We start from the raw sequence: 23,696 nt of genomic DNA, 5'->3' as shown, positions 1-23,696 counted from the left end.
GGTCCCGCCCCTCACGGCGGGGCTGTCCCGCCCCGGGGCCCGGTGCATGCGCGGGTGGTGGCGGAAGTGCGAGGGGCGGGTTCTGCTTCCGGGTGATGGCGGCGGAGGGGCCGGGAGCGCAGGTACCGGCGGGAGGGAGGGAGCGGGGCAGGCTCCGGCCCAGGGGCGAGGGGGGGCCGCGGAGCGGGCACGGCCCGCAGCGAGTCACTTGTGTGTTGCAGTGAGACGCGGCGGGAGCGGGGTAAGATGAGCCCGGCCCGCAGCACCCAGCGCTGAGCCCGCCCCGCGGCCGCCGCCAGCGCCGGAGATGGCAGCGGACTCCGTAAGTGAAGGGCGGGCGCGGTTTGCGCAGCTCCAGCAATGAGGGGCCTCGGTGGTGGACTGAGCGCTAGAGCCGGGTTGGAGCCCGGTTTGTCACTGTGCGGAGCCCTGTGCTGCTGCCTGTGAGCACCGTCACACTGGCCCGGGGCACTTCGCCGCCCGAATCCGGTGCAGAAGTACCCGCAGATCGCTCTGTCTGAAAACATCCCCCAAGGCTGTTCCATCGGCCCCGGTTGGGAGAGGCATTGAACAGACTCATCACTTCGCTGTCAACAGCCACCCAGCAGTGCTGCTGGTATTAAAGAGCATGTGGAAGTGAGAGTGTCCCTTTAAATAAGCCTTTCTCCTGAGTTCGTTTGGCCCCTGGGACCCTCCTGTGACGCTGGGTTTCTCTTCTGATCCCTTTTCCATTTGCTGTTCGGTGTCTGTAACTGCTTTTAGTTGTCAGTCCTGGAAATACTCCACCCGTGTTTAACTTGCCCCTTAGGAACTGGCTGGCTCTCACTCGGGTTCAGCCGCAACAGTTTTGTGGAATAAAGATCGTGGTTATTAGCAAGTTCCCAATTCACATCGTCACTGAACAAATAAAAAGTCAAGAGAGCAGAGCCCTGAGCTGGTTTTACAGGACAGTTTCCAATTTAACAAGATTTTAAGACAGGGAACTGACTTCAAATATTAATTCTATCACACGGGTTCTTGTAGACGATCCCCATCTGGCAGAACAAACCCCATGGCTCAGCACGCAGCGTTGTCAGGAGAATCGGGTCAAACCTCCCTTTAAAGCCCTGTCCCAGAGCAACCTTTGAGGTAAGAAGTCATCAGGGATGTGGTGGTCTGGAGCAGGACATGGCACTGTCATGTGGTGCTGCTCGTGGCTGTAGAGCTGCAGGATAATGAATGCTCAGATTCCTTAATTTCTTTTTAATTCTCTTCTTGTAAAGTGATTGTTGGCACTTGAAGAAGGTGCCTGCTCAAGTGCTGTCTCTGGACTGGGTTAGCAAGCTGGAGGCGACAGAAGTATTGAGCTGCTGAACCAGAGCTTTGTTGTGTGACCTCCAGCAGCCACGTGCCCTCTGGGCCTGTACTTCAAAACAGAAAGGGTTTCTGGAAGCACGTCACTGTTTGAGCTCAAGGGCAGTGCTGGGACTTGTAGAGGCACCATGTTGCACATGGGCCTTGGCAGCGTGCTCAGCTGTATCAGGTGTCCCTTCGCTGCCTTGCAGCTCAGGCATGGAGAGCACAGTAACATACCACACAGCCAGGAGCCTGCAGGAGCCAACAGATGATGTCTTCCTCAGCCAAATGGTGTTGCTGTCACACATTAACACATGCAGCTGCCAGCCTGGACAGAGGAGAGGCTCTGACAACCGGTGCAGCACATCTGGAGTGGCTTTAGGAGACAGGGTCACCATCTTCTTTATGTAACTTCCTTCTTTTTAGGTTCTGCCTAATGTCTCGGAGCTCTATTTAAATGACGTCCCTCCAGTCCCCACCTTGGCAGACATCGTGTGGATAGCGGCAGATGATGAGGAAACATACGCCAGAGTGAGGTTGGGTTCCTCTTTGTGTCTGCTGGTTCTTACTTCTATGTGCTGGTTTATTTCTCACAGCGTAGATCTAACATTGATTAAATAACTGCAGCTTCCAGCCCTCTCAAGGCCTGATGTGGTGCCTTTTGACAGACATTTTTCCCAATGATGGAGATGGAGAAAAACCAAATCGGGCAAAGGATGCTGGGAGGAATTCCTGTAGGCAGTGCTAAGAGCCTGTGTCGTGCCATGTTTTACCTACTGATAGAGCTGCATAGAGCAGCCCCCTTAATCCGTGTTAGATTCTGATTAGAAAGTTGGTAACTTTCTGGTTAGAAAATTGAAGAGTTGAGTTCTCCTGGGATTGAAATGTTCCAGCCCCAGGAGTTTGGTTCTGGTCAGCTGAACTTTTGTACTTAAAGCAGGGCGACAGTAACAGGTATCTTGTGAGAGACAAACGGACTTTGAAGTCAGAGGTAAAGTTAATCAGTAAGTGATGTTCCGTCATGCAGCCGGCACGCTGCCAGGCATGGAAACAGCTACCAGGAGAGAACTGACTTGAAACTGTGTGAGCATGCCCCAACTTTTGTCCCTGTGTCCTCTCAGCAGATCTTGTGTCATGATTTCTGTATTCCTTGTAATTTTCTATTCTTGTAATATCTATTCAACATTGCTTGTAATGCAGAGAGCATGCACAGTAGCACATACAGCACAGTGGCAGTAATTCATTGTGTTGAAGTCTTCTGCTGTCCTGAGGTGGAGGCAGAGCTTTGCCATGTTGTTGTCATGGAGGGGTCTGGACCTTGTAAATGACCAATGGGGTCTTGTCCTGTAGAAGCGACACTCGCCCGCTGAAGCACAAATGGAAGCCGAGTCCCTTCACTGTTATACAGCGAAATGCTTCAGTCCCCAACCTGAGGAAGCAGGAGGAGAAGCTGCTCGCCTTGAAGAAACCTGGTTTACCAGCACTGAGCCGAACAACAGAGCTCCAGGATGAGCTGAGTCACCTTCGGAGTCAGATAGCTAAAATAGTCGCTGCAGAATCAGGTAGGAACATCATGCACTTTGGTTTGTTGAATGAGAAGGGCTGACTTAGTGAACCATGTTATTTCCCCACGCTGACCAGACTTGCAAGTTGTTTTTCCAGCAGAGCTGTGGCTGCTGGTGGTGGGATGCCACCTTAGGTGTCAGCTCTGCGCTGGTTCTGTGTTCAGATGTTTGCATCTGTTTCATTGGAGGATTCCAGCTCGTTTGTAAGCTATAACAATTGCTGCTTTGTGACTGCATTTGCTGTGGAGGCTGAAGCATCTCAAGTACCTCAGTTCATGAAAACATTTGCCATTCCTGCTCCAAGTTGGCCAGGAGCAGGAGGGATATGTCTTGATTTGGGTAGGAGGGAAATGTCAGTGTTTGTTTCTGGTGTGAAAGTGGCAGTGCCATTTCTGTGGCAGAGAAGTGTTTGGGGAAAAGCTGATTTATTTAGAGCTGAGCTGGCTGATTCTTTCAGTAAAATTGTGTGCAGTTAAAAGCCATGTTTTAGCCATAAAGCTGACTGTGAAGAAAGGCTTTTTACTTCTTTTCCTTTCATGGTTTTTCCTGTATACTCAGCTCTGAAAATACAATGACATTTGGTAAGATCCAGATCCAAGTGGGTTTGCAGGTCTTTGCTTTTACAGTGGCTGGTCCAGAGTATGGAAACTAGTATGAGAGAAATATCTTGGTATCCGTTTATGAAGTATTCAGAGGCAGAGATGTTGCTCTCCCCACTCAAAAACTACTGAACAGTTTTGCAAACTAAAGGAATTTAGTCCTTCTTGAGAACAGTTCTGAAGGGCTGCATTTCTTCCCTGCAGAGCACTCTTGCCAATAACCAAGGCAGCAGCTGGGTTGTTGCTGTTTCCCAGAGGAGAAGGAGCTCCTCTAATTCTTCCCATTGCTTAAAAAACAACCCAAACAAACAAAAAAACAACCCAACAACAACAACAACAAAAGGGGATTGTGCCACACTTGAAATAATACCAGGCAGGTTAATTCCTGTTTATGGTGGGTAGTAGTGGCTGATGAAACCTTTCTTATCATCCATCTGAAAGCAAGTGATGGTTTTAATTCCCACATGGCTGCTTTGCGCTGTACGGTGTGCAGAGACCAAACCTCTGGTGATTGCATGATGATTGGAGCCCCAAGCTACAGCTTGCAGCTTTAATGACAGCTTATATTTAACCCAGCTATCCACGACCCATCAGTGCATTTGAACAGGAAATAGGGTTGTGGTGTTTGATTTAGTTAAAATGCTGGTTTCTACATGGCAGATTTGGATTGGGGTTTTGTTCACTTCAGTCAATGGACTCCAAGAATCTACCTGACATCAGGAATGTAAATGCTTAGGCCTCCACACGAGAACACATGGGATGCATTTAGCATTGTATTTAGATGAGATGAGGTGCTTCTGATGATCTTCATCGCACTTCTGTAGTTGTTGTGTGCACACAGGGAGAGCACCATCTCCTTGTGCTGGTGTTTCTTGTCATCTTTGCTCCTCTCACAGGACACTGGATCCTGACACACCGCTTGCCCCCACTGGTACAGTGGCACATGAGGTTGAAGCCACGCTGGGCATGAGTGGGACACATTACCCTCAGCTCTGCAGGGAGCAAGCATAAAACAAGGCATCACAGATGTCCCCTGCAGACAGGCTGCATGTGTCCTCTTTCTTTATGCAAGATCAGAGGAGCAGCTGAATTGGAATAAAGAACAGGGGAAATTCTGTGTTTTCCTTCAAAGTGTTGTCTCAGCTCTACATTTGCTGTGTGCTAGAAAAGTCTGTTTTAATTCAAGGAGAGTAATAATGAGGGAAATTTGAGATCCAGATGGGAGAAAAATTATTTCATCATTTAATACCTTTCTCTCTCCCTCTCCACTCAGCAGTGGGCCTGGCTGTTACCAGCTGGCATTTGAGAACAGTTCCTATTGACTTGTGTCCTTTAAGTCAATAACAGGGAGCTGTGATGTAGTGCCCTGCTGTGACTTGTAATCTGATGAAGGAGATAACTGTTTAGCAGACTTACTTTGGAAAGATTGATGTGAACAACGAAATACTGTGCAATCTGCTTTGTTATATACTGTTAGAGAAACCCCTGCATTGGAAATTGATAACTCTCTACAGGTTTGCTCTGAGGCCAAGGGCATTAGTGCTTTAAGGTGCAGTTTGTTTTCAGTACAGGAAGGGTCTTTCACAGAGATGTACAGTAAATGTGTTTCTGGGGGTTTGGTTAATGTTTTACACTGGAAATACTGAACTCATTTTCACTTAGCACTTGGAATTTACACAGCTGTTGATCCCCTCACTGTGTTTTAAAGTGTGAGCAAATCAATCCCATCTTCCCTGCAAAAATACAGGGATGCTATTCTCATTGTACAGATGGTGATGGAAAGCAAAACAGGTCAAAATGCCTGCAGTGACAAAGTGAATCACTGTGACTGTCTAGTGTAAAATGCTGGAGGTCCTGAACCAGCTCTGCATTCTCATGGTTATGGGGGCAAGGAGTGTGAAAGGAACAGCAAGGCAAGAAGTTCTCATGGTGCTGAAGAAAAACAGGAGAAAAGTTAAAACACCTGAGACCTGCGTTCTGCTGCAGGCTCCCGCTGTGACCAGGAGCAGCAGCTCCAGCTCTGTTCCTTACCTGTAAAACCATGAAGAATTACATGGCCTGGCAGCAGGGATGGGGTGCAGTGGGGGAACTGGAGGAGTGATCTGCTGGTGAGCCTGATAGGAATAGAGATACATGAGCGGGGTGGTGAGATGAAAGGTATTGGAGGTTCTGTGTTGGACTGTAGTGGTGTAGGAAGCAGAGTCGACATGGAGGGGATCAGAGAATCTGATGACTTTGTTCTCTCATATCATGGCTGATGATGCCTCTTGGTTTATATTCTGCTGTTTGCCATGAGTTGATCTATCCACCTGTACTGTTTTCTTTTTCAGCTTCTGCTTCATTCACACCAGATTTACTGTCTCCAGGAAGTTCCAATGCATCTTCTCCTTTACCTTGTTTCGGACCCTCTTTCCAGTCTACAACCTCCTTTGTCATTAGTGACATCACGGAGGAGGAGGCAGAGCTGGAGAGCCCCGAGCTCCCGTCCGTGTCCCTGCTCTGCTCCACAGCCTCCGAGTGCTGCAAAGCAGAGTCAAAGGATCCCGATGAGGAGGATTCTGTGTCTCTGTCCAAGGCCAGCAGTTTTGCAGACATGATGGGCATCCTCAAAGACATTCATAGGATGAAACAAAGCAAAGACTTGTAAGTGCTTCCTGAACACGCATGATTTTATCTTCTTTTCTTTTTTTTCCTGCCTGTCCGATCACTTCAGAGGCTGGATGCTGCATTCCCTGCTCCTTGGTGCTGCTCTGTGAGTCACAGTGGGGAAATTCCTCTTTATAGCAGAACGTGGTAGCGTGTGTCCGGGTTTGGGGTTTTTTAATGGTGGCTTTACCTGCCCCATAGAAAGCAGTGGAGGGAAGGCTGCACCAATAAGCACAATGTTTGCCTGTTCCAGCTTGTTTACCTACACTAAAGGAGGCCCATGTGGATCAGCAGCCTGCTTTGCTTGCAGTGCTGCTGGTGCTTCCAGCATCCTGGAGGCCTGGTTAGCATCCCTGGAAGCTCAGCAGCTTTGTATCACATACAGGAGTTAACACATGGAGCTTCTCAGCTTTTACATCTGGGCCAGCTTTGAGCTTTGAGCAGAGTTTTGCTTGTCTCATGATAAGTTTACACACTGAGAATGCCTCGTGCCATGGCTGAGGCAAGGTTCTGCCTAGCTGATAGAACAGCTTTAGCATCAGCTCTGCTGCTTTTGCTTTAGGGTGAGATCACAGTGAGGAAGTTCAGTTCCCCCATTTTCCAGCCTGAATGCAGCCATTAGGTCGTGTCATGTTCCTGCATTGTGTGATGCCAGGATTTCTTTGCTTAATTCAGTTCAAAAGAAAGTAAATTCTCAGCACTGAAATAAAACGATGTAGTCAAAGGAGCGAAATGTGTTCAGCTTTCCTAGGTGTTAAAGATTACTCAAAGCTTGACACTCACTCACTTTATATAAATGCCTGTAGTCTCTCCTGGGGGTGAGTAGGACTCATGGACCACAGATGTGTTGCTCCTTTTCCTTCTCCCTGTCTGTTGCAAAGCAGTGCTTTGGTCATCCCAAAATGACTTTGAATTATTAGGCAAAGAGAGAGAATCTCAAGCAAAATCCTGGTGTGTGGTGGGTCAGGGGCTGGGGTGAGGTTTCACCTTCCCTGGAAGCCTGTAACCACCATTCTAATGGGCATCCCCAGGCTCTGGGAACTCGAGGAGCTTGCAGATGCTTCCTGCTGTGCCATGGAATGGTTTCTGTTTAAAGGTGTGTACCTCTAGGGCTGAGATGCTCAGGGAACAACGTGATTCTCAGTGCTGCAGTTAGTGCAGCCTGTCTGGCAGCCTGCTCTGGAAGCAGACTTTGCGGGGTGAGAAAACTGCTGCCGTCTGTGCCAGGTGAACAGGGAAGTGTGCATTATTCAGGGGCAAAAATCCCCTTGTACAGATCCAGATCATGGTGGGGAAAGACAAGACATTTCTTACCTGTGGGCAGGGAGGTGACAGGGGGAGGCTGATAAAAGCAGCCCGTGGGTGACAGGGAACATTGTGGTATAATGGGTCACAGTTTTACTTTCATTTCCTCAACAGAGTGCATGAGAACTAATAATGGATGGAGGTGTCTGCCTTTGCTGTTACCCATTGGGAGAAGCTGTGTGAATGAGTGGGAGGCTTGTGCTTGAAGAAAGGCTTTACCAGCAGCGTTGATGCTTTTTAGCATCACAGGAGATGGGGGAGAGCAGAGTTGGGTCTGGGGGATAGCTGGGAGAGGGGGAAGCAGCCAGATCCCTCCTTGTTGGGCACAGAGGGGACAAAAGGGCCCTTCTCCTCTTGTGACAGGCCAGTGAGCCTGAGCTGGGTCACGCTGCTGCAGCTGCCCTAGGAACACCTCAGCCTAAGAGTCTGAGTCTGTTCCTGCTGGAGCAGAACTGTTGTCCCCTCGGCTGCTTCTCCACCTCAGCCTCTAACTTGCTTCCTACATTCAGCAGTGACATTTTAGGATATGGTTATTGCAGCTTAAGGAAAGCTGTTTGACAAATCACAGGTAGCTGAAAAATTACCTTAAACAAATCCTAAATCCCTGATGTTCATCAGTTGATGAGCATTAATTCCTAGACCCCATTCCCTGGAGCTGATGCTGAGGTGTGAGCAGCCCTGTGCTCACGCTGTGACGTGCAGTTCTGCTCATGTGAGTATGTAGCACTTGTGGCACTTAAAGAGTGTGATGCTTTTAAGTAGATGAAGGTACCAAATGATGCTTAATGAGATAAGTACACAGAGGCTTCTCTGATGCTCCTATTTAGGACCTGGTACTTAAACACAACCCTGGAAGCTTCAGGAATGAGTGAGCAGCATTTGCAGAACTGTGCATGTTGTACATCTTGCAGCAGCTTGTCGAAAGAGGCAAGATGCTTTGGTAACAGAGCACTACAGGAAAACACATGCAGTAGCTCAGTGAAGGGAAATGTGTACCAGTCCTCCTTTAAAATACATGTAAATACCCACCTTTAATTAGGAGAGCACCTATCCATTGTATAGCTATTCATTGTATATGAAAAAGAAAAAATCCTTCCAGGGCTTCACCTCCAACACCACTTGCAGATTCCTGTTGAGGATATGTTGCTCTAAATAATTCATGAAGTTTTATTTCACTTGTTATTAACACGGTTGAATAAAAATCATAAAGAGCTTCAATGCTGACCTTTTGATCCACAGAATGAGCTGCAGGTTTTCTAAGCCAGCAGGAAAGGTAACTGCTTTTAAGTTTTAAATGCTTTTTGCATCTCCTCGCTTGGGCAAAAGCTAATATAGAATGGTTTGGGTTGGAAAGGACCTTCAGATCATTCAGTTCCAACCCCCTGCCACTGGCAGGGATGCCTCACACTAGACCATGTCTCCCAGGGCTCTGTGCAGCCTGGCCTTGAACACTGCCAGGGATGGGGCAGCCACAGCTTCTCTGGGCACCCTGTGCCAGGGCCTCAGCACCCTCACAGGGAAGAGCTTCTTCCTTGTATCTAACCTGAACTTCCCCAGTTTCAGTTTGAACCCATGACAAAGGCTGCAGAAAGATACTTCAGACTCTCAAGCCAGAGCTGTAAAGCATCGGGCTGGCACTTCTCTTTGCTGACACGTTGTGCTTTTGTCTTCCAAGCAGAAACCGAACGTCACTGAAGGAGGAGGACCCAGCGGTTCTCATCGCAGAAGTTCTGAGAAGAAAATTTGCCCTCAAGGATGAAGATCTGGCCCTGAAGGAGAAGTGATGCTCCTGGCATTAAACTCTGCAAGCGTTACTGCTCCCACAATGTTTTCCACAGTAGCTGCCTTCCTAAGGATGGAGCCTTTTGCCTCTTTTGTCAATGAGAAATGGTTTCTGCTCTGGACACTGACTTAGGAAAGACCCTTTGGATTTGGTGTGGTTTCCATGTATTGTTACATTTAAGACAAAACTTTTTAAGAAGATGGAAATTATTTTCCACCTGTATTTTGATGTTGATTATTGCTGAGGATCTTCTAGAGTGAAGCACGTGCTGCTGGATGATGTTCTTCCCACCTACAGTTTTCCTTAGGTTCACATTAAGCATTAGCTTGTACTGGCCTCGTTCCAGTGTGACCAGTTACCATTTCCAGTATAAAGGAATGGCAAAGAGCCCGTTCTGTCGCTTGTTCTGAGCATGGTACAGAGCTACTGAGAATAAGCTACCCAGCGCTTCCAGGGCTTCAGTGTTTAGGAGGTGGTTAAATGACAGCAGCAGAAGTTGTCCTCCGGGTACCTGTGTCTGCCCCATGGCAGGATGAACCCATGGGCAGTGATCAAATCACCCGGTCCCACCGAAGGGCCGCGGGGTGGTTTTAGGCTGCCCTGGGTATTTCCAAGTAAGTTACCCCACAACTGCATGACAGAATGGCCTTCATTTCTTGCCAGTAATTTAATGTTTCATTACTAGTCCTTGTATTCAGATAATGTATTTTATTTAGCACTCAGAAGGTCTATTTATTGCTAAGAACCAAGCACCCGCCACAAGAGCCATCACTGAGGAAGGGGACGAAGGAGCTTGGCATCGCCTGTGGCTATACTTCTCACTGACTGAAGAGCTTTCCTTCAGCTGCACCTCCTCTGCAGTGTTCTCATGGCTGTATTTAAAGGATGTTGGTTTTTTTCCTTTATATAAAATGGAGCCTTAATAAGACAATGGCTGTCCTTGATATCATTCATGCACGTGTCCAAACATGTCAGCGGTGGCGTTTGTATCTTGGGCAGGCTGGGGAGTGACAGTTCAGCTGCTGCTGCCCAGGCCTTGGCTGGGGTGCTGGAGATGAGCGCACTCAGATGCCAAAGCCTTTGTTAATGCACCAGCCCTCAGCCCTGGAAAAATTAACTCCTCATCCCCACCTAAAAAGCAAAAGAAGAGGCTTGTACCTGCCCCTGGCCAGCGGGAGCAGGAGTAGCAGAAGACTTCATCAGTTTCTTAGGGAGGTGATACAGCTCCTCCCCTCTCAGATGCAGGCCAAGAGCCAGTGGATGATGTGACCCTTCTCCCTGTCCTAATATAAGGATTTGATGGGAATACACTTGCCTGTGAATCAGATGGAGCTGTAACCAAGAGTTCTGGTTCCTAGGCACATGCTCTATGTGCAGACTGGATACACAAGTGTATCAATTCACTTCTGAGCTATGGCATAACTCCAGTTTGCTCTATTGTGCATTGTAACTATTGTACATTAATTCGGGCCCAAGGAGATAGTGAAGCTGTCTTAAAAGGTGCCTTTTGCAGTGGTAAAGAAGGACATACCTGGCATTTTAAAAGAAAGATCAAAAGGTGGTTGCTGCTGCCAGGACAGGCTGTTCTGCAGCCTGATGGTGCTCACAGATGGACTCTGCTGCTCATGACCCCAGGGTTTTGGAGCAGCTGGTACTTTAAAACAGATAACATCTAAAGTAGCCCATCCAGAAGCAGGGCATTATGTTGAACATGCAGCCCACAGGATGTGCATACAGGACATTGCACTGCTGTTACTGAGACTGGCAACTGCCACAAGCAGTTACATCAGCACAAACCCATTGTATTGCCCGAGCACTCACTGCATCCCACTGTGCATCCCACCTGCACAGGAGCTCCCAGCCCTGCGCTGGGACTGTTCACACTCAGATGCACCGTGACAACTCCTCCTCTTTGCCACAGCTTCACTTTGAAACAACCCTCAGGCACCCAGGCTGTAACCAGGAGTCAAACACTCAAACCACAGCACACACAGAGTGCTTCAAAGCTCTACCTTTATTAAAGCATAATCCCAGTGCACAGAGGGGTCCTGCCTGCTGCATGGCGCTGCTGCAGGTGGTGCCTAAGCCACACATACAGAAGCAGTGGGGACACCTCCCCGGTGCTGACAAAACGCTTTCCAGACGCTTCACAACCCATTCGAGGGCTCGTGTCAGTGCTTGATCACTCTGCCCCCCTCCGAATCCTGCGTGAACAGCAGCTCATAGCACAGCTCCTGCTCCCCCTGCTCGCTCCAGCTCCATCCTGCAGCACTGCTGGAACAGCCCTTGGAGGGAGAGCGGGGCGGCTGCCTGCATGGAGATGGGACCTCCCCGTGAGCGATCACCCTGTTCCCCTCCGAGTCCTGCGTGAAGAGCTCCCTGCAGGGGCTGTCCCATCCCGCCTCGGCTGAAGCAGCACCCATGTTCTGGCTGCGCTCTCGCAGGGGCCACGCTCTACCTGGTCCCTGTGGAGATGGATGAAAGCCGGGAGCCTCGGTCCTGCCGCTCATGGCAGCGGGGTTTCTGTTCTCAGCATTAACACTGCTCCCTTGCTGTGGTTTCTTATTCTGCTCTGCACCAAGTCTCCAGTGGAAGTCAAGTCCGGCCTTTGCCCCCTCAGGGGGTTCCCAGCCCTCTGGTTTGTGTCCCCTGCTGCTGCTGGATGAAGCTGCTTCTCCAGCCAACAACTGGGCCTTGTGTGTGTGAGGGATGAGCTGGGTGCCCTCCGAACCGCAGGCGAGGCTGGAGCAGCAGCGACCCTCTCCTGCCCCAATGGAGGTCTCCACCCGTGGGTCTGTGAAAGGATCTTCCCAACACTGGGCTGTAACCGGTGCTGTCCCCTCCTTGCCTCCCAAGGGGGGATGGTGCTGGGCTCCCTCCATCCGCGGCAAAGCCAAGATCTTCACAGAGGAGGCAGCCACAGAAATACCTTTTCCTTTCCAGTCCTTCTGTGGAATGGAAGGAGGCGGCCTGGAGTTTTCTTTGTCTGTTTCATCTGAAAACAAGAAGGAATCAGGTAAATCCCGAGCTGGGACACCCATTGCTCAGGGCCAGTCACTGCCATTCCTTGATGCTCGGCTCAGAGCTGCCACTCGTGTTCTCTAGGCCAGGCTGGTGCTGCCACCACCTCCCTGTGGGCTGCTGCAGGTGAACGGCAGCCTCAAACAGCAGGGGAGGTGGAGTCGGTCACCTTCCCCGCGCTGGGATGCTCCAGTCCTTCCCCTCTGCATGCAAGCAGCTCCCTCCCAACATCCCCTTCAGAAGCAGCAGCTCAGGAGTTACCAAAACAGCCCCAAACCACAGAACTCCACAGTGAAACTCTGAGCTTTTGTTGCCTCATGAAGGTACCGAGTCCCATGTTTCCTTCCGAAACCCTTCCATACGAAATCTAACACAGCTCAGTCTAAGTGAGGTCATTCCCACTTCAGCACAAGCTAAAAGAACAATGAGCAAAAAACCCCCACAACAAGAACCTACAGACCAGGGGGGAGCGTGTGATGAAGCCAAAGGCACACAGTGAATAAGTAAGTGCATTGGACTGAGGGAATCCAACAAGAGAGAGGAAAGCACACAACACATTCAAAAGGAGCAGGAATATCCCCGTTCCCCTGCGATTCCTTCACTGGTTCAGCCAGGATTAAACACTGTTCTTTAGAAGAGGCTTTGTCCAACCCTTCATAAACCCCTTCCTCACTCACCTCCAGCTGTAACGTTCTTCCAAGGGCACTTAACCAGCAGCTTAGGGCTGCTGCTGTTTGGAACAAACCTGGCATGAACCCCCCACCGCAGCCGAAGCAGCGTTCCCAGCTGGAGCATCCTTCACATGACGCCATCAGGAACCCAGAAGGGAACGTTTTCACCTGGACATGTGTCAGTGCTGGGCCTGAATCAACCTTTCCAACACCCCAGTGAGAACTCCAGCGTTGGGAGCCAAGCCTGGGGCTGTGTTTAGCGCTCAGGCTGCTCCTCAGTGAAGCCTGGCTGTGATCACTCTCATGCTTTAACCTAATACTCAAAAAGGTGCCTGCATTCAGCTCAATCATCGCAATAAAACCCTCTTTAGGAATTCAACCCTTTAACCTTTGCTGTCCTTGTCAGTAAATGCACTTTGCTGCCCAGGAAAGCTGCCAGGGGCACAGCGAGGAGGGGTTTCTGCTACAGCCCGAGGCTGCCGTCCGCAGGGGCACACGCAGGTACCTGTTCTGCTGAAGAAGGAGGAGATCGTGGTTTGCTTCGTGCGCGGCCGAGAGCCTCTGCTCTGTGTGGAAGCAGCGGAGCAGCATCTCCTTCCCAGGACCCGCAGAGGTGCTTTGGGGTTGGCTCTGAGGGGCTGGGTGTGGAAAGGACCAGGTGAACGCGTGCTGTTGAAACCAGCGCCTCCTCTCCTCCAGCGCTGCGGCGCAATTCCCGCCTTTGTTAAACGCTGCAGCGCTTCCTGCGGGAAGGGGCCCATGGGGTCACCCCGAACAAGCCCCAGCAGGGTCACAGCGCAGGATGCTCAGCACCACGGCCGCAGCCCGTTCAAGGCAGGATGCTCAGCACCACGGCCGCAGCCCGCTCCCGGCAGGATGCTCAGCACCACGGCCGCAGCCCGTTCAAGGCAGGATGCTCGGCACCACGGCCGCAGCCCGTTCAAGGCAGGATGCTCGGCACCACGGCCGCAGCCCGTTCAAGGCAGGATGCTCAGCACCACGGCCGCAGCCCGTTCAAGGCAGGATGCTCAGCACCACGGCCGCAGCCCGTTCAAGGCAGGATGCTCGGCACCACGGCCGCAGCCCGTTCAAGGCAGGATGCTCGGCACCACGGCCACAGCCCGTTCAAAGCAGGATGCTCGGCACCACGGCCGCAGCCCGTTCAAGGCAGGATGCTCGGCACCACGGCCGCAGCCCGTTCAAGGCAGGATGCTCAGCACCACGGCCGCAGCCCGTTCAAGGCAGGATGCTCGGCACCACGGCCACAGCCCGTTCAAAGCAGGATGCTCGGCACCACGGCCGCAGCCCGTTCAAAGCAGGATGCTCAGCACCACGGCCGCAGCCCGTTCCCGCCGCGCTCTGCTGCCCCCACCGCGCCCTCCCCACGGCTCCGCACCCCCCTCTGCCGCTCCTGCCCCGCAGGACCCGGTGTTTCCCCGCCCCGGGCCGGGCCCCACCTGCTCCGCGCTGCGCTTCAGCTCGGCCGTGTCCAGCCACACATCGCACACCCCGGCCGGTGCCGCCGCACCGCGCCCGCGCTTCATGCCCGGGCCCGCAGCGCCCCTGCGCGGGACCGCCCCCTGCTCCCGCCGCCGCGCGCGCTCGTGGTGGGCACTGACCAATCAGAGCCGCGGGGCGGGATGAGCGACAGGAAGAGCCCCGCCCACTCCGGGCCGTGCCCTATAAAAGGCGGGGGCGAGGGGGGGACTCTCCCGCCTCCCTGCCCAGGCCTTGCTGAGGCGCCGGGGCTCAGCCCGGCCCGTACCTGTTGGACAGGGCCCAGCCCAGGGACAGGGCCCCGCGGGGCACGGGCAGCTCCGCACAACGCCCAGAGCCATAGAAAGGGGCCTGAAACGATCACAAATAAACTCGCTCCCTGCTCTGTGGTCTGCTCCCATGGGCAGGATCCCACCGCTGCCAACAGCGAGCACTGGAGGGATCTCCTTGCCTTTTGCTTTGGCACCAGCCCACGGCTGTGACAGGGCTGCAGCGCTAGGATTATTTCATTCATAAGATTATATATATATAAATATTCTATATATAGCATAAGATTATTTCATGTATAAAAAGGACATGGAACTGTTGGAACAAGTCCAGAGGAGGCCACGAGGATGATCAGGGACTGGAGCACCTCCCGTATAGAGCCAGGCTGAGAAAGTTGGGGCTGTTCAGCCTGGAGAAGAGAAGCTGCGTGGAGACCTCAGAGCAGCTTCCAGTATCGAAGGGGGGGCTATAGGGATGCTGGGGATGGACTCTTCATCAGGGACTGTAGTGACAGGACAAGGGGTAACGGGTTCAAACTGAAACAGAGGAAGTTTAGATTGGATCTAAGGAAGAAATTCTTTACTGTGAGGGTGGTGAGGCACTGGAATGGGTTGCCCAGGGAGGTTGTGAATGCTCCATCCCTGGCGGTGTTCAAGGCCAGGTTGGATGACGCCTTGGGTGCCATGGTTTAACGTGAGGTGTCCCTGCCCATGGCAGGGGGTTGGAACTGGATGATCTTCAGGTCCTTTCCAACCCAAACCATTCCATGATTCTATAATTCCAACTGTTTATTTGGATGTGAATTAAAGCAGGGACCATTATAAGTGCAAGCTGGAGTTAATTCTGAATTACAACATAAAAAGCAGCTCCTACTTTGCTCTTTCCCTCCCTACAGAGAGCACTGCTGAGTAACAGCTCACAAAGCGCTTCATTTCTCTAAGTCTGCGCCCGGATTCGTGCCAGCATCACTGCAGCTGGCTCCAGAGCAACCGGTCAGGTGAGCTCACCCGCTTCTCCTTCAGAGCTCTTACTCTTCTTTGAAGCTCAGCTTGTTCTTCACCTTCCGGGCCATGTAAGCAGCCATGAGGACAGAGCAGGTCACGGTGAAGAGGCACAGGGCAGAGAAATTATGTGCCAAATCGCCCTGAAGAGTGGAATAGATCTGGCGCCTGGACTCATAGTCCAGCACCACCGCCTCGATCTGTGCCAGCGTGCAGAGCACCAGGAACACGTGGAAGATCTGATGGCTCTGCCCAAAGAAGTGGCATTTCCCGGGGAGCCACTTCTCAGGGTAAGGGTGTGAGAAGAAGAAGGCTCCGATCAGGAAGAAGAGCACTTGGCACTTGTGGTAGAGCAGGGCCGGGTCATCCCGCTCGGAGCGCGGCGCGGTGCAGATGCGGTGAGCCACGGGGCTGATGTCCAGCATGTAGGCCAGGCCGGAGGGCAGCTCCTGGCAGAGCCGGCTCAGGAGGCGGGCGGACTGGTGGTACCGGTACTTAGCGTAGCAGGAGCCGGCGCAGGACAGCCACGCTAACAGGGCTGCTGCTGGCATGTAGAACCCCTTGACCTTCTCATGCCAGCTGGGCTCGATGGCATAGTAGTAGTGCACCAGACCACTGCCGTACTGGTAGATGGCAACCCCCACATAGTCCATGAAGAAGAAGCTGTAGTGCCAGAACTCAGATTTGGCCTGCAGAAGGTGAGCGAGGCTGCTGAACATCAGGTAGGTGATGGATGCCACGATGATGATGAAGAGGGGCTGGGCGTGCAGGTCCTGCCCAAAATCCACTCGCTGAGAGAGCTGCTGGAACCGCAGCAGCAGGATCAGCGCTGCCATCAGATGGGTCCAGACATTGATGGCCTCATTGTGCTGCTGGAAGAGCGTCGAGAAGTAATAGCGCCAGGTCTGCTGCACGGGCCGGTAGCCGGTGTGGATGTAGGGCTTCCAGAAGACCTTTGGCACCTCGGAACTGCTGACGGTGGAGGGAGAGAGGGGGGCCAGCAGCTGAGGGATCTGCCGCACGTTAATGAAGAGCCGGCTCAGCCTTTCGGTGACGACCGTTGCCATGATGCAGCTGAACAGGGGGGTTCCAGCCACGCAAAGCGACCTTTGGGATGGGGAAAAAAGAGCTTTGCTTTGGGGTTTAAGAGTGACTTTACAGCAAATAAAAGCAAAACAAGCAGGGGCTGTTGGGGCACTTTGGGGGTTTTCCCCCAGAGATAACAAACTCCTGAGTGACTGGAGAACAGCCTCGTCAGAGCTGAAATAGAAGCATTACCCAAAATAGTGATAGGAAGGAGGCTAAAGGGAGATTTAGGAGCCCCTGGAGTGCCCCATGCTGCACAGAGAGATGGTCTGGAGGAGGACGAAGGTAGAGGACACGAGTATGGGGTTAACTGACAGTGTTTAACACACCAGGATGCACCGGTTCTTAGCTCACCCCTCCCCAGCAGCTTGCCGAACAACCCAAACATCCTAAACAGCCCTCCTGCTCCTGCGTTTCCCCCTCGGTTTAAAGCATCTGCCTTTACAAAGAACGAGCTGTGTTCTCACACAGCATTGGGATATCCTGCTCCGCTTCACGAGGGGTGCATTTGAGAACATAAATACCCAATGGCAGTGACAGATCTAACTTCTGTGGTTCGAGTTCTGGCCACCTTTTTCCAGCTCCTGCTTTTCCAGGCAGCTTTGCACAAAACCAACACAGTTTGAGTGAACTCATCCGGTTGCATCACCAAGATCCAGCAGTGTCATCTCTGCGAGCCAGCGCTTCCATATCTACCGTCTGGAAGCTGCTGCCCTTATCAAGACAAGGGCAGCCCCGCATGGCAACCTTCAAAACACACTGAACAGAACGTGCTTGAAATGAGATTCCAGCCCCCCTCCTCTCTACCTGCTCTTGCTCAGGCAGGTTCTGAAGCCCAACTCTCATCCAGCTCTGGTGCTGGTTTACACTTCATCTCCTGGCAAGTGCAGTCATTCCGGGGACAGCTCAGACAGGAAAAGCTCTCTGAGGCTCGGGAACAGGAGGAGGTGGGGATGGGACTGTTTATTGTTAAAATCTCTGCAGTTTCCTCACCAAACCAGAGTGGATCCATGGGTAACTCGCGCCTGCCTGAGGCTGCTGCGTGGCTTCCCTCCTCTCTACTCTTTACCCGGGTTAAAGAGGCCCCCAGCCTGGCCTGGGGCAGCACCTCACAGAGGGCAATCCCGACACTTGCTTGACCTCCTAAACCCTCTTGTACCACCACGGCTTGAAGAGGCTGCAGTGAAAACCTGACTTCACCAATGTCTTCTGAACTCACAGCTCCTGACCTGACGCAGCCTCAAGTCCTGCCGGGGAGACGCGGGACAAAGCAGAACTCCCCGGGTTGAGCTGCTCTGCGCACGATTCAAGGGGCGGTTTGAACTGAGAGCTGCTCCGTGCCAGGGCTGCCTCTGCCCAGGACATCCGGGTACAGGGCTCAGCTCCAGACCACGGCACAGCCACCGGAATACAAATGCCTGGCTCTGCTCGGGGAGATGCTGCAGCAGGGGGGGAGCTGCATTCCAGGCAGCTGAGCACAAGGCAGGAAAAGGAGCGATATTTACCTCAGGTCCTCCAAAACGTGTTGGAGCAGGAGTCGATTTGCAAAGCTCTTCCAAGCTATGAAGCCTTGGGCAATGCTCAGTTACAAACAGGGCACATCCTCTGCGGGGCTGGAAATCATTAATCTGCCTTGTACGCTGAATAACGACCTCCTCATACCTACGAGATGTCAATAACGTTGCCTCAAACGCCTGTTATTTCCTAGAGCATTTCCTGTCTCAAGCAGCATCCACCCATCCCCCTGGATCCCCCCTTACGGGTACAGCCTCAGCCGCGGGCGTTCGCAGCCGCTCCCCGCTGTGCGCACATCCGTACCCAGCCGTTTCTCAGCTACGATCGTTCCTTCACCGCAGCGGCCGTGCCCGGGGCGGGCAGGGATCGGCCCCGCGCTCGGGGCCCTCCCCTCCCCGTGCCCACCCCCCCCGCCAAGCCGCGGGAACCCCCAACCTGCTGCGTGCTCCGCTCCGCTCCCGCCGCTGCGCACCGCGACCCGCAGCGCCTCCACCCCCTGCGCCCGCCCCGCCCCGCGGCCGCTCCTGCCCCGGCTGCGCGCTCCCCCCATCCCTTACCGCAGCCATTCGGGATCCCTCATCCCCTCTGCTTCCCTCCAGCGCGGCTTTTCCTGCCGGAGACACCGGTCCTGCTCTGCCCGAGCAGCAGCGCCCGCGAGCTGGCTCCTCCTCCCCTTTTCCCTTCTCAGATCACTGCATCCTTTCACTGTTTGCTCCCCCAAATCTCATTCCCACCCCCCAAAACTTCCATTGCCCCACAGCAGCTCCGAGGAACTATAAAACCAAGCTCAGACCCTGGCCATAAAGCTCCAGTTAAGCTTAACACAGGCAGCCATGTAAAGCAGGACTAAGCCAGGGGAACAGAAGGCCCTGAGCTGAGCTGTGACAGCTTTGGCAAGTCAGAAACTCACTCTCAATGTCTCTTTGTGCTTTAACAGCCATTTGGGGTTTGACAGTGCCATCACTCTCCTCCTGCAGCCCTTGTACAGACAGGAGGAATCTCCCCACACACACAGAGTATTTGGGACTCTCGTTCTTTTCTCAACAAGGGAAGGAATCTATTAATAATGAAGACCTGAGGGTTTTGTCATTGTTAATTATGCCTGATCTTGTACATGGCATCTGACCCAGCACTCACAGCTCCATTACGCAGCACTAGATATTCAGCCTCTTTGGCAAGCACACCATGGAGCAGGTTCAAACTTCTGCCTCAAAGGTCAGCTCTGTATTCCCTGGTCCTCACCTCCTCACATGGAGCCTGGTCCACAGCCCCACGCTCTCAGCTTACCCAAGGTTGACATGTACCATTAAAAGCCCTAAACCTGCCCTATGCCTCTGCTGCAGCGGGGTGGCTGCTCCCAGGGGGTGAAAGTACAGGATCAAACCACTCTGAAACTCCTTCAGGGAAAGGATCCAATCACAGCTGCCCCTGCCTGGCTTATCTCAACTCTTTCGTTCAAACAGAGCAATATCAGCTTTTGGTTAAGTACAACTCTGAGGCAATCGAGGGTAGCAAGTGTGATACATAAAAGCTTTCTAATCTGAAGTTTTTCTTTAGCAAGCCCCAGAAGACAGGTCAAGTGGTCCAGGATGCATTAGCCCCTTAAAGAAAACAAGAACATCCCTTGGGAAGTGCCAGATGTTCCACATGTGGAGTCAACCTGCAACCAATCCTGCAGCTGAGCCTTGCAATCAGGAGCACAAACAGAAGATAGGACCTCACCAAGAGCAGTGCCACCAGTGTTTGACACCCAAAGCTTCCCTGCTCTGAGGGAACACGCTTACTGCAGCAGAGCACTTGAGAGCACGAGCTTTACACTGAAGTTCAGTGGCTGTTCATACCCCAGCTGCAACCTTGCCTTCCCCACAGAGGAGCATGAGCCCCTACAGGTGTGCTTAGGGGAAGGGTTTGGGGTGTTTTCAAGGCAGCTGTACACTACAGCAACCTTGTACCCAACCCATCCGAAAAGCATCTTTCCTCAGAGCACAAATGCAGTCATCCCCATTCCTCACACACCAGAACACACACATGTCCTTGCACGCAGGAGTTAATCTCCAGCCTGGGGCACAATGCTCTGGCCCAAGGGATCTGGCACACACCAAAACACCTCTTGGCCACACCACCATTGTCACTGGGGCAGACGGAGGATCCCGGCACAGAACAGGTTTCTGCCTTCCATGCTCTGACACCGCAGGATGCGGGACACAAGTCACCATTGAATAGAACAAGTCATCTTCTAGCAACCCTCATCAAAAGCAGGCTCGGATCAGTCATGTGGTAACAAGGACTCATTTGTTGAAGCATCAGCACCCAAAGGGAGGTGGCTCTGAACTCCTTTGGACAAAAACACACAACAGCTGACGCCTGCTGAGGTGTCCAAACAAAGCTCTGATTGTAGAAAGAAGACAATGGGAGTGCTCTAGGAAAGGCAGCAGCATGGCCATGGATGCGAGGACCCTTCCAGCCAGCACTGGGAGCCTGCGGCCGACCTCAGCCAACCCATTTGGTTTCTCATGTCATTTTCCGAAGTCATTCCCATAACAGCACTGTGCAGCTTTATTTAGTCACTCAGTTACAGCAGTATTGTAGCAGACTGGGACAGAGTCAGATTTTTGAAGTGTAACATATTTAGCACGGAACAGTATATTTTACTTATTCCTTTCACAAACATCTTACAGAGCTGATACAGTACTAGCCATCAACCCAGCAGCAAGCGCGCTGGAGTAGAAAAGGATGCAACAAGAAGATAGCTACACTGGAAAGACAACACTTTAGAAAAAGTGAAACATGGAAGGTCTCTCCTCTAGCCCCCAAGCAAAGTGTACAGAGTTTGGATCTAATTTTACAGCTCTACATCAGTTTCTAGAAACTTAAACAAAGAAAAAAAACAGAACCGAAACAAAACCAAAGAGAAAACCACTGGCCAGTACAGTCTTTGGATATTTAGAGGAGGGGGAGAGAGTCAGTTTCCAGAATGAAGTCAGTCGGTTTCAGCCTCACCAGGGTCTTTGCCTTCTTTGTTCTTTCTAACCTCTTCAATATGCTTGTCCTGCAAGACAACAGCAAGGAAGCAGTTAGCTGACAGGCAGGCTCCAGCTTGCTTCCCACAGCAACCTGTGAGCACAGGTTACTGCCACCAGCTCCAGGATGAAGCTTTGTAAGAAAGCAGGGAGATGCTGCTCCAACCCCATCCATTCCCTCTCCCCCAAGAGGATTTCTGTAGATTTAACCTTTCAAGATGACACCAGCACAGAACATTCTGTGTCTATAGATTCATAGTACCCCCCTCACTTGGCCATGTACTCGGCTTTATTTAAGCAGCATTTGAAGTAAGGAGCATGGATAAACTCGCTCCCAAAGGGGAATTGGGACCCCACACCCACCTTCTCCCTCAAGCGCTCCAGTTTAGCAGCCATTTGTGCCTCACGGTTTTCTTTGTTAGCTTCCATTTTGTGGGTCAGCTTCTCCTCTGCCATTTTGCTGAAGTTGTTGTTTTCCTCAATGGCTTTCTGCAGCACCTCCTTCTCGTGCTCCCGCTTCTCAGCCAGCTGCTTCAGGACTTCTGCTTCATGAGACTAATAAAACATAGGATGGGTGCTTTGACCATGAGAGAGGAGGCACACAGACAGCTACAGCTGAGCTGCTCACAGCTCCCAGGAGGAAACATTTGCTGCTGGTTTACAACAGCATAACTCTGATACAGGACCAAGCTCCCTGGCGCTCCCCTACCCACAGAACCCATATTTCACCATCACAACCTCCCACGAGACTTCCGTTTCTGTTGTTACACACAGGTTTTGTTAAATGGGGCTTTTGGGGGGATAAAAATCTTTGTGATTCAGGTCATACAGAGGCTGCACTTCCATTCGTAAGCCTCTGCATATTCCATCGCTCCAAGCTACATCTCAACAGCAGGATCCTGCACCAAGTTTGACACTGCATTCACACACTTTCTCACTGCTCATTCACCACTGTGTTTTCTAGGAGGAAATGGATCTCACTATGTTAAAGGCCAGAAAACACACTTCATCCTGGAAGCACATCCCCTCTCAACTACACATTTTCTCTCCCAGTTTTTCAAGTGACCATTCAAGATCACTTAGGGAACAAAGCTGGAGCTTTGCAGACCATAACAAAGGTTCCCAAAAGCCTCAGAGACTCCAAAGTAGTTCAATGAATACCCCACTTACCATAATACAAATTGAGAATCACCTGTCCCAAGCACCCAATTAATAGTAATTTAAAAAGCTAACCAAAAGCAAAACTACTTGCCCAGACTGCTTGAGCAGAGCTCACTTAAGCTGATTCAAGTTTACCTTACGCCTCTCTTCTGCTGCTTCCAATTTCTTCTGGATCTCCTCCAATGACACATCCTTCTTCTTTGGGGGAGAAAGAGGGAATTCTGGAACGGCTTCTTTTGAGCGGGGACTGAGTATCAGCTCAAACGCCTGCCCAGAGGCACGCTTTTCCAGTTCCTTCACTTGAATATCTAGGAACATGAGGGGGGGACAAAGAAACAGAGCAATATTTTAAGCCAGGAACTGAAGTAACTTGAACAACAGCTTCCAAACACAGAGCACCACAAAGCCCACCAAGGAAGCAGTTAGCATGGGAGCAAATACTCTTGTTTTGAGCAGCAGCATCACCATCCAAAACCATGGCAGACAATTTTGTTTGCAGCTTTGCATCGATACTGTGCTACCCAAGCACCAGACATTTGATTTTAGCCTTTAATATCCAGGGCCATGAAAACAAGATTATCCCCATTGCCAATGAAAATTCACCCATTCTCCAATGGCAAATTTAAGGAGGTTTCAAGGCGTTTGCCTAAAGACCTGACACCAGGTTTCAAAGACACACGCAAGCCAGCCTTCAAACACCTATGAGGAGGCACATCAGCCCCTGGCATGGTGTCAGCTGTACCAGCACACCAGCTTTCATCACCAAGATGATCGTCAGCTCTGTTCACAGAGCAGATGGGATGCAGCTGAGCTGAAGCCCATCTGCTAACAGCCTCCTCCGAGAGGGCTTTCGTTATGTTGTCACCAGCACCCGGTTCCAACAGCTTCTCCAAAGCAGCCTCGAGATGGGTGAAAACCCCAGTGACAACGCTTGATTTTACTATATTGGATTTTTTAAGTCGTTTCTGAGGAAATGGAGAGGAAAAAACAACATCAGAGCATTTAGTGCATAATATCACATACCAGAAGTAGCCATGACCAAGAAAATATGACTCCAGAAACCAACTCCGCAAGAACACCAATCAGTTGGAGTCCTAGATAACAAAGAAAGATGCTTTTGAACAGTGAGTACATGAATTTCATCTACCTCCCAATAAAAACGGTTCAGCACAATCAGACCTGCTGAACAAAAGACAGTTAATGCAGTCAGTAATTCCAGTCTGG

At 51.6% G+C, this 23,696-nt stretch overlaps 3 protein-coding genes across 5 annotated transcripts; 1 reads left to right on the top strand and 2 right to left on the bottom strand.

Annotated features, from left to right (window-relative positions):
• Window positions 1-61: 61 nt before the first annotated feature.
• On the top strand, window positions 62-10,158 carry MTFR1L (mitochondrial fission regulator 1 like). Of its 3 annotated transcripts, none has more exons than XM_080632427.1 (7): window positions 62-122; window positions 222-322; window positions 1,024-1,128; window positions 1,762-1,871; window positions 2,686-2,897; window positions 5,830-6,142; window positions 9,129-10,158. In XM_080632427.1, the coding sequence occupies exons 2-7, from the start codon at window positions 308-310 to the stop codon at window positions 9,232-9,234; spliced, it is 861 nt and encodes a 286-aa protein (XP_080488553.1). In that variant the 5' UTR covers window positions 62-122; window positions 222-307; the 3' UTR covers window positions 9,235-10,158. The 3 variants fall into 3 exon arrangements, with proteins under 3 accessions (XP_080488553.1, XP_080488551.1, XP_080488552.1); XM_080632425.1 differs by having other exon boundaries at window positions 9,126-10,158; XM_080632426.1 differs by having other exon boundaries at window positions 81-122; window positions 201-322; window positions 9,126-10,158.
• Window positions 10,159-15,716: 5,558 nt separating this feature from the next.
• On the bottom strand, window positions 15,717-18,769 carry PAQR7 (progestin and adipoQ receptor family member 7; the record flags this gene model as incomplete). The annotated part of the gene is made up of 3 exons (XM_080632496.1): window positions 18,727-18,769; window positions 18,282-18,438; window positions 15,717-16,797 (listed from the first exon to the last, which is right to left on the bottom strand). The coding sequence occupies exon 3, from the start codon at window positions 16,755-16,757 to the stop codon at window positions 15,717-15,719; it is 1,041 nt and encodes a 346-aa protein (XP_080488622.1). The 5' UTR covers window positions 16,758-16,797; window positions 18,282-18,438; window positions 18,727-18,769.
• A 2,421-nt stretch (window positions 18,770-21,190) lies between these two features.
• Window positions 21,191-23,508, bottom strand: STMN1 (stathmin 1; the record flags this gene model as incomplete). Its single annotated transcript, XM_080632337.1, has 4 exons — window positions 21,191-21,340; window positions 21,675-21,866; window positions 22,608-22,780; window positions 23,496-23,508. 4 exons carry the CDS (start codon window positions 23,506-23,508, stop codon window positions 21,272-21,274), a joined length of 447 nt encoding a protein of 148 aa, XP_080488463.1. The 3' UTR covers window positions 21,191-21,271.
• Between the last annotated feature and the right edge of the window lie 188 nt (window positions 23,509-23,696).

Source organism: Psittacula echo, assembly GCF_963264785.1.
Source record: "Psittacula echo genome assembly, chromosome: 21".
Classification (NCBI taxonomy): domain Eukaryota; kingdom Metazoa; phylum Chordata; class Aves; order Psittaciformes; family Psittacidae; genus Psittacula; species Psittacula echo.
This window is presented reverse-complemented; position numbering and strand designations above follow the sequence as displayed.

Excerpts from the sequence above, each read along its gene's own strand:
- MTFR1L (XM_080632425.1), top strand. Across the intron at positions 1,129-1,761 it reads GTCCCAGAGCAACCTTTGAG|GTTCTGCCTAATGTCTCGGA; the intron begins GTAAGAAGTCAT and ends CCTTCTTTTTAG. Across the intron at positions 2,898-5,829 it reads AATAGTCGCTGCAGAATCAG|CTTCTGCTTCATTCACACCA; the intron begins GTAGGAACATCA and ends TTTCTTTTTCAG.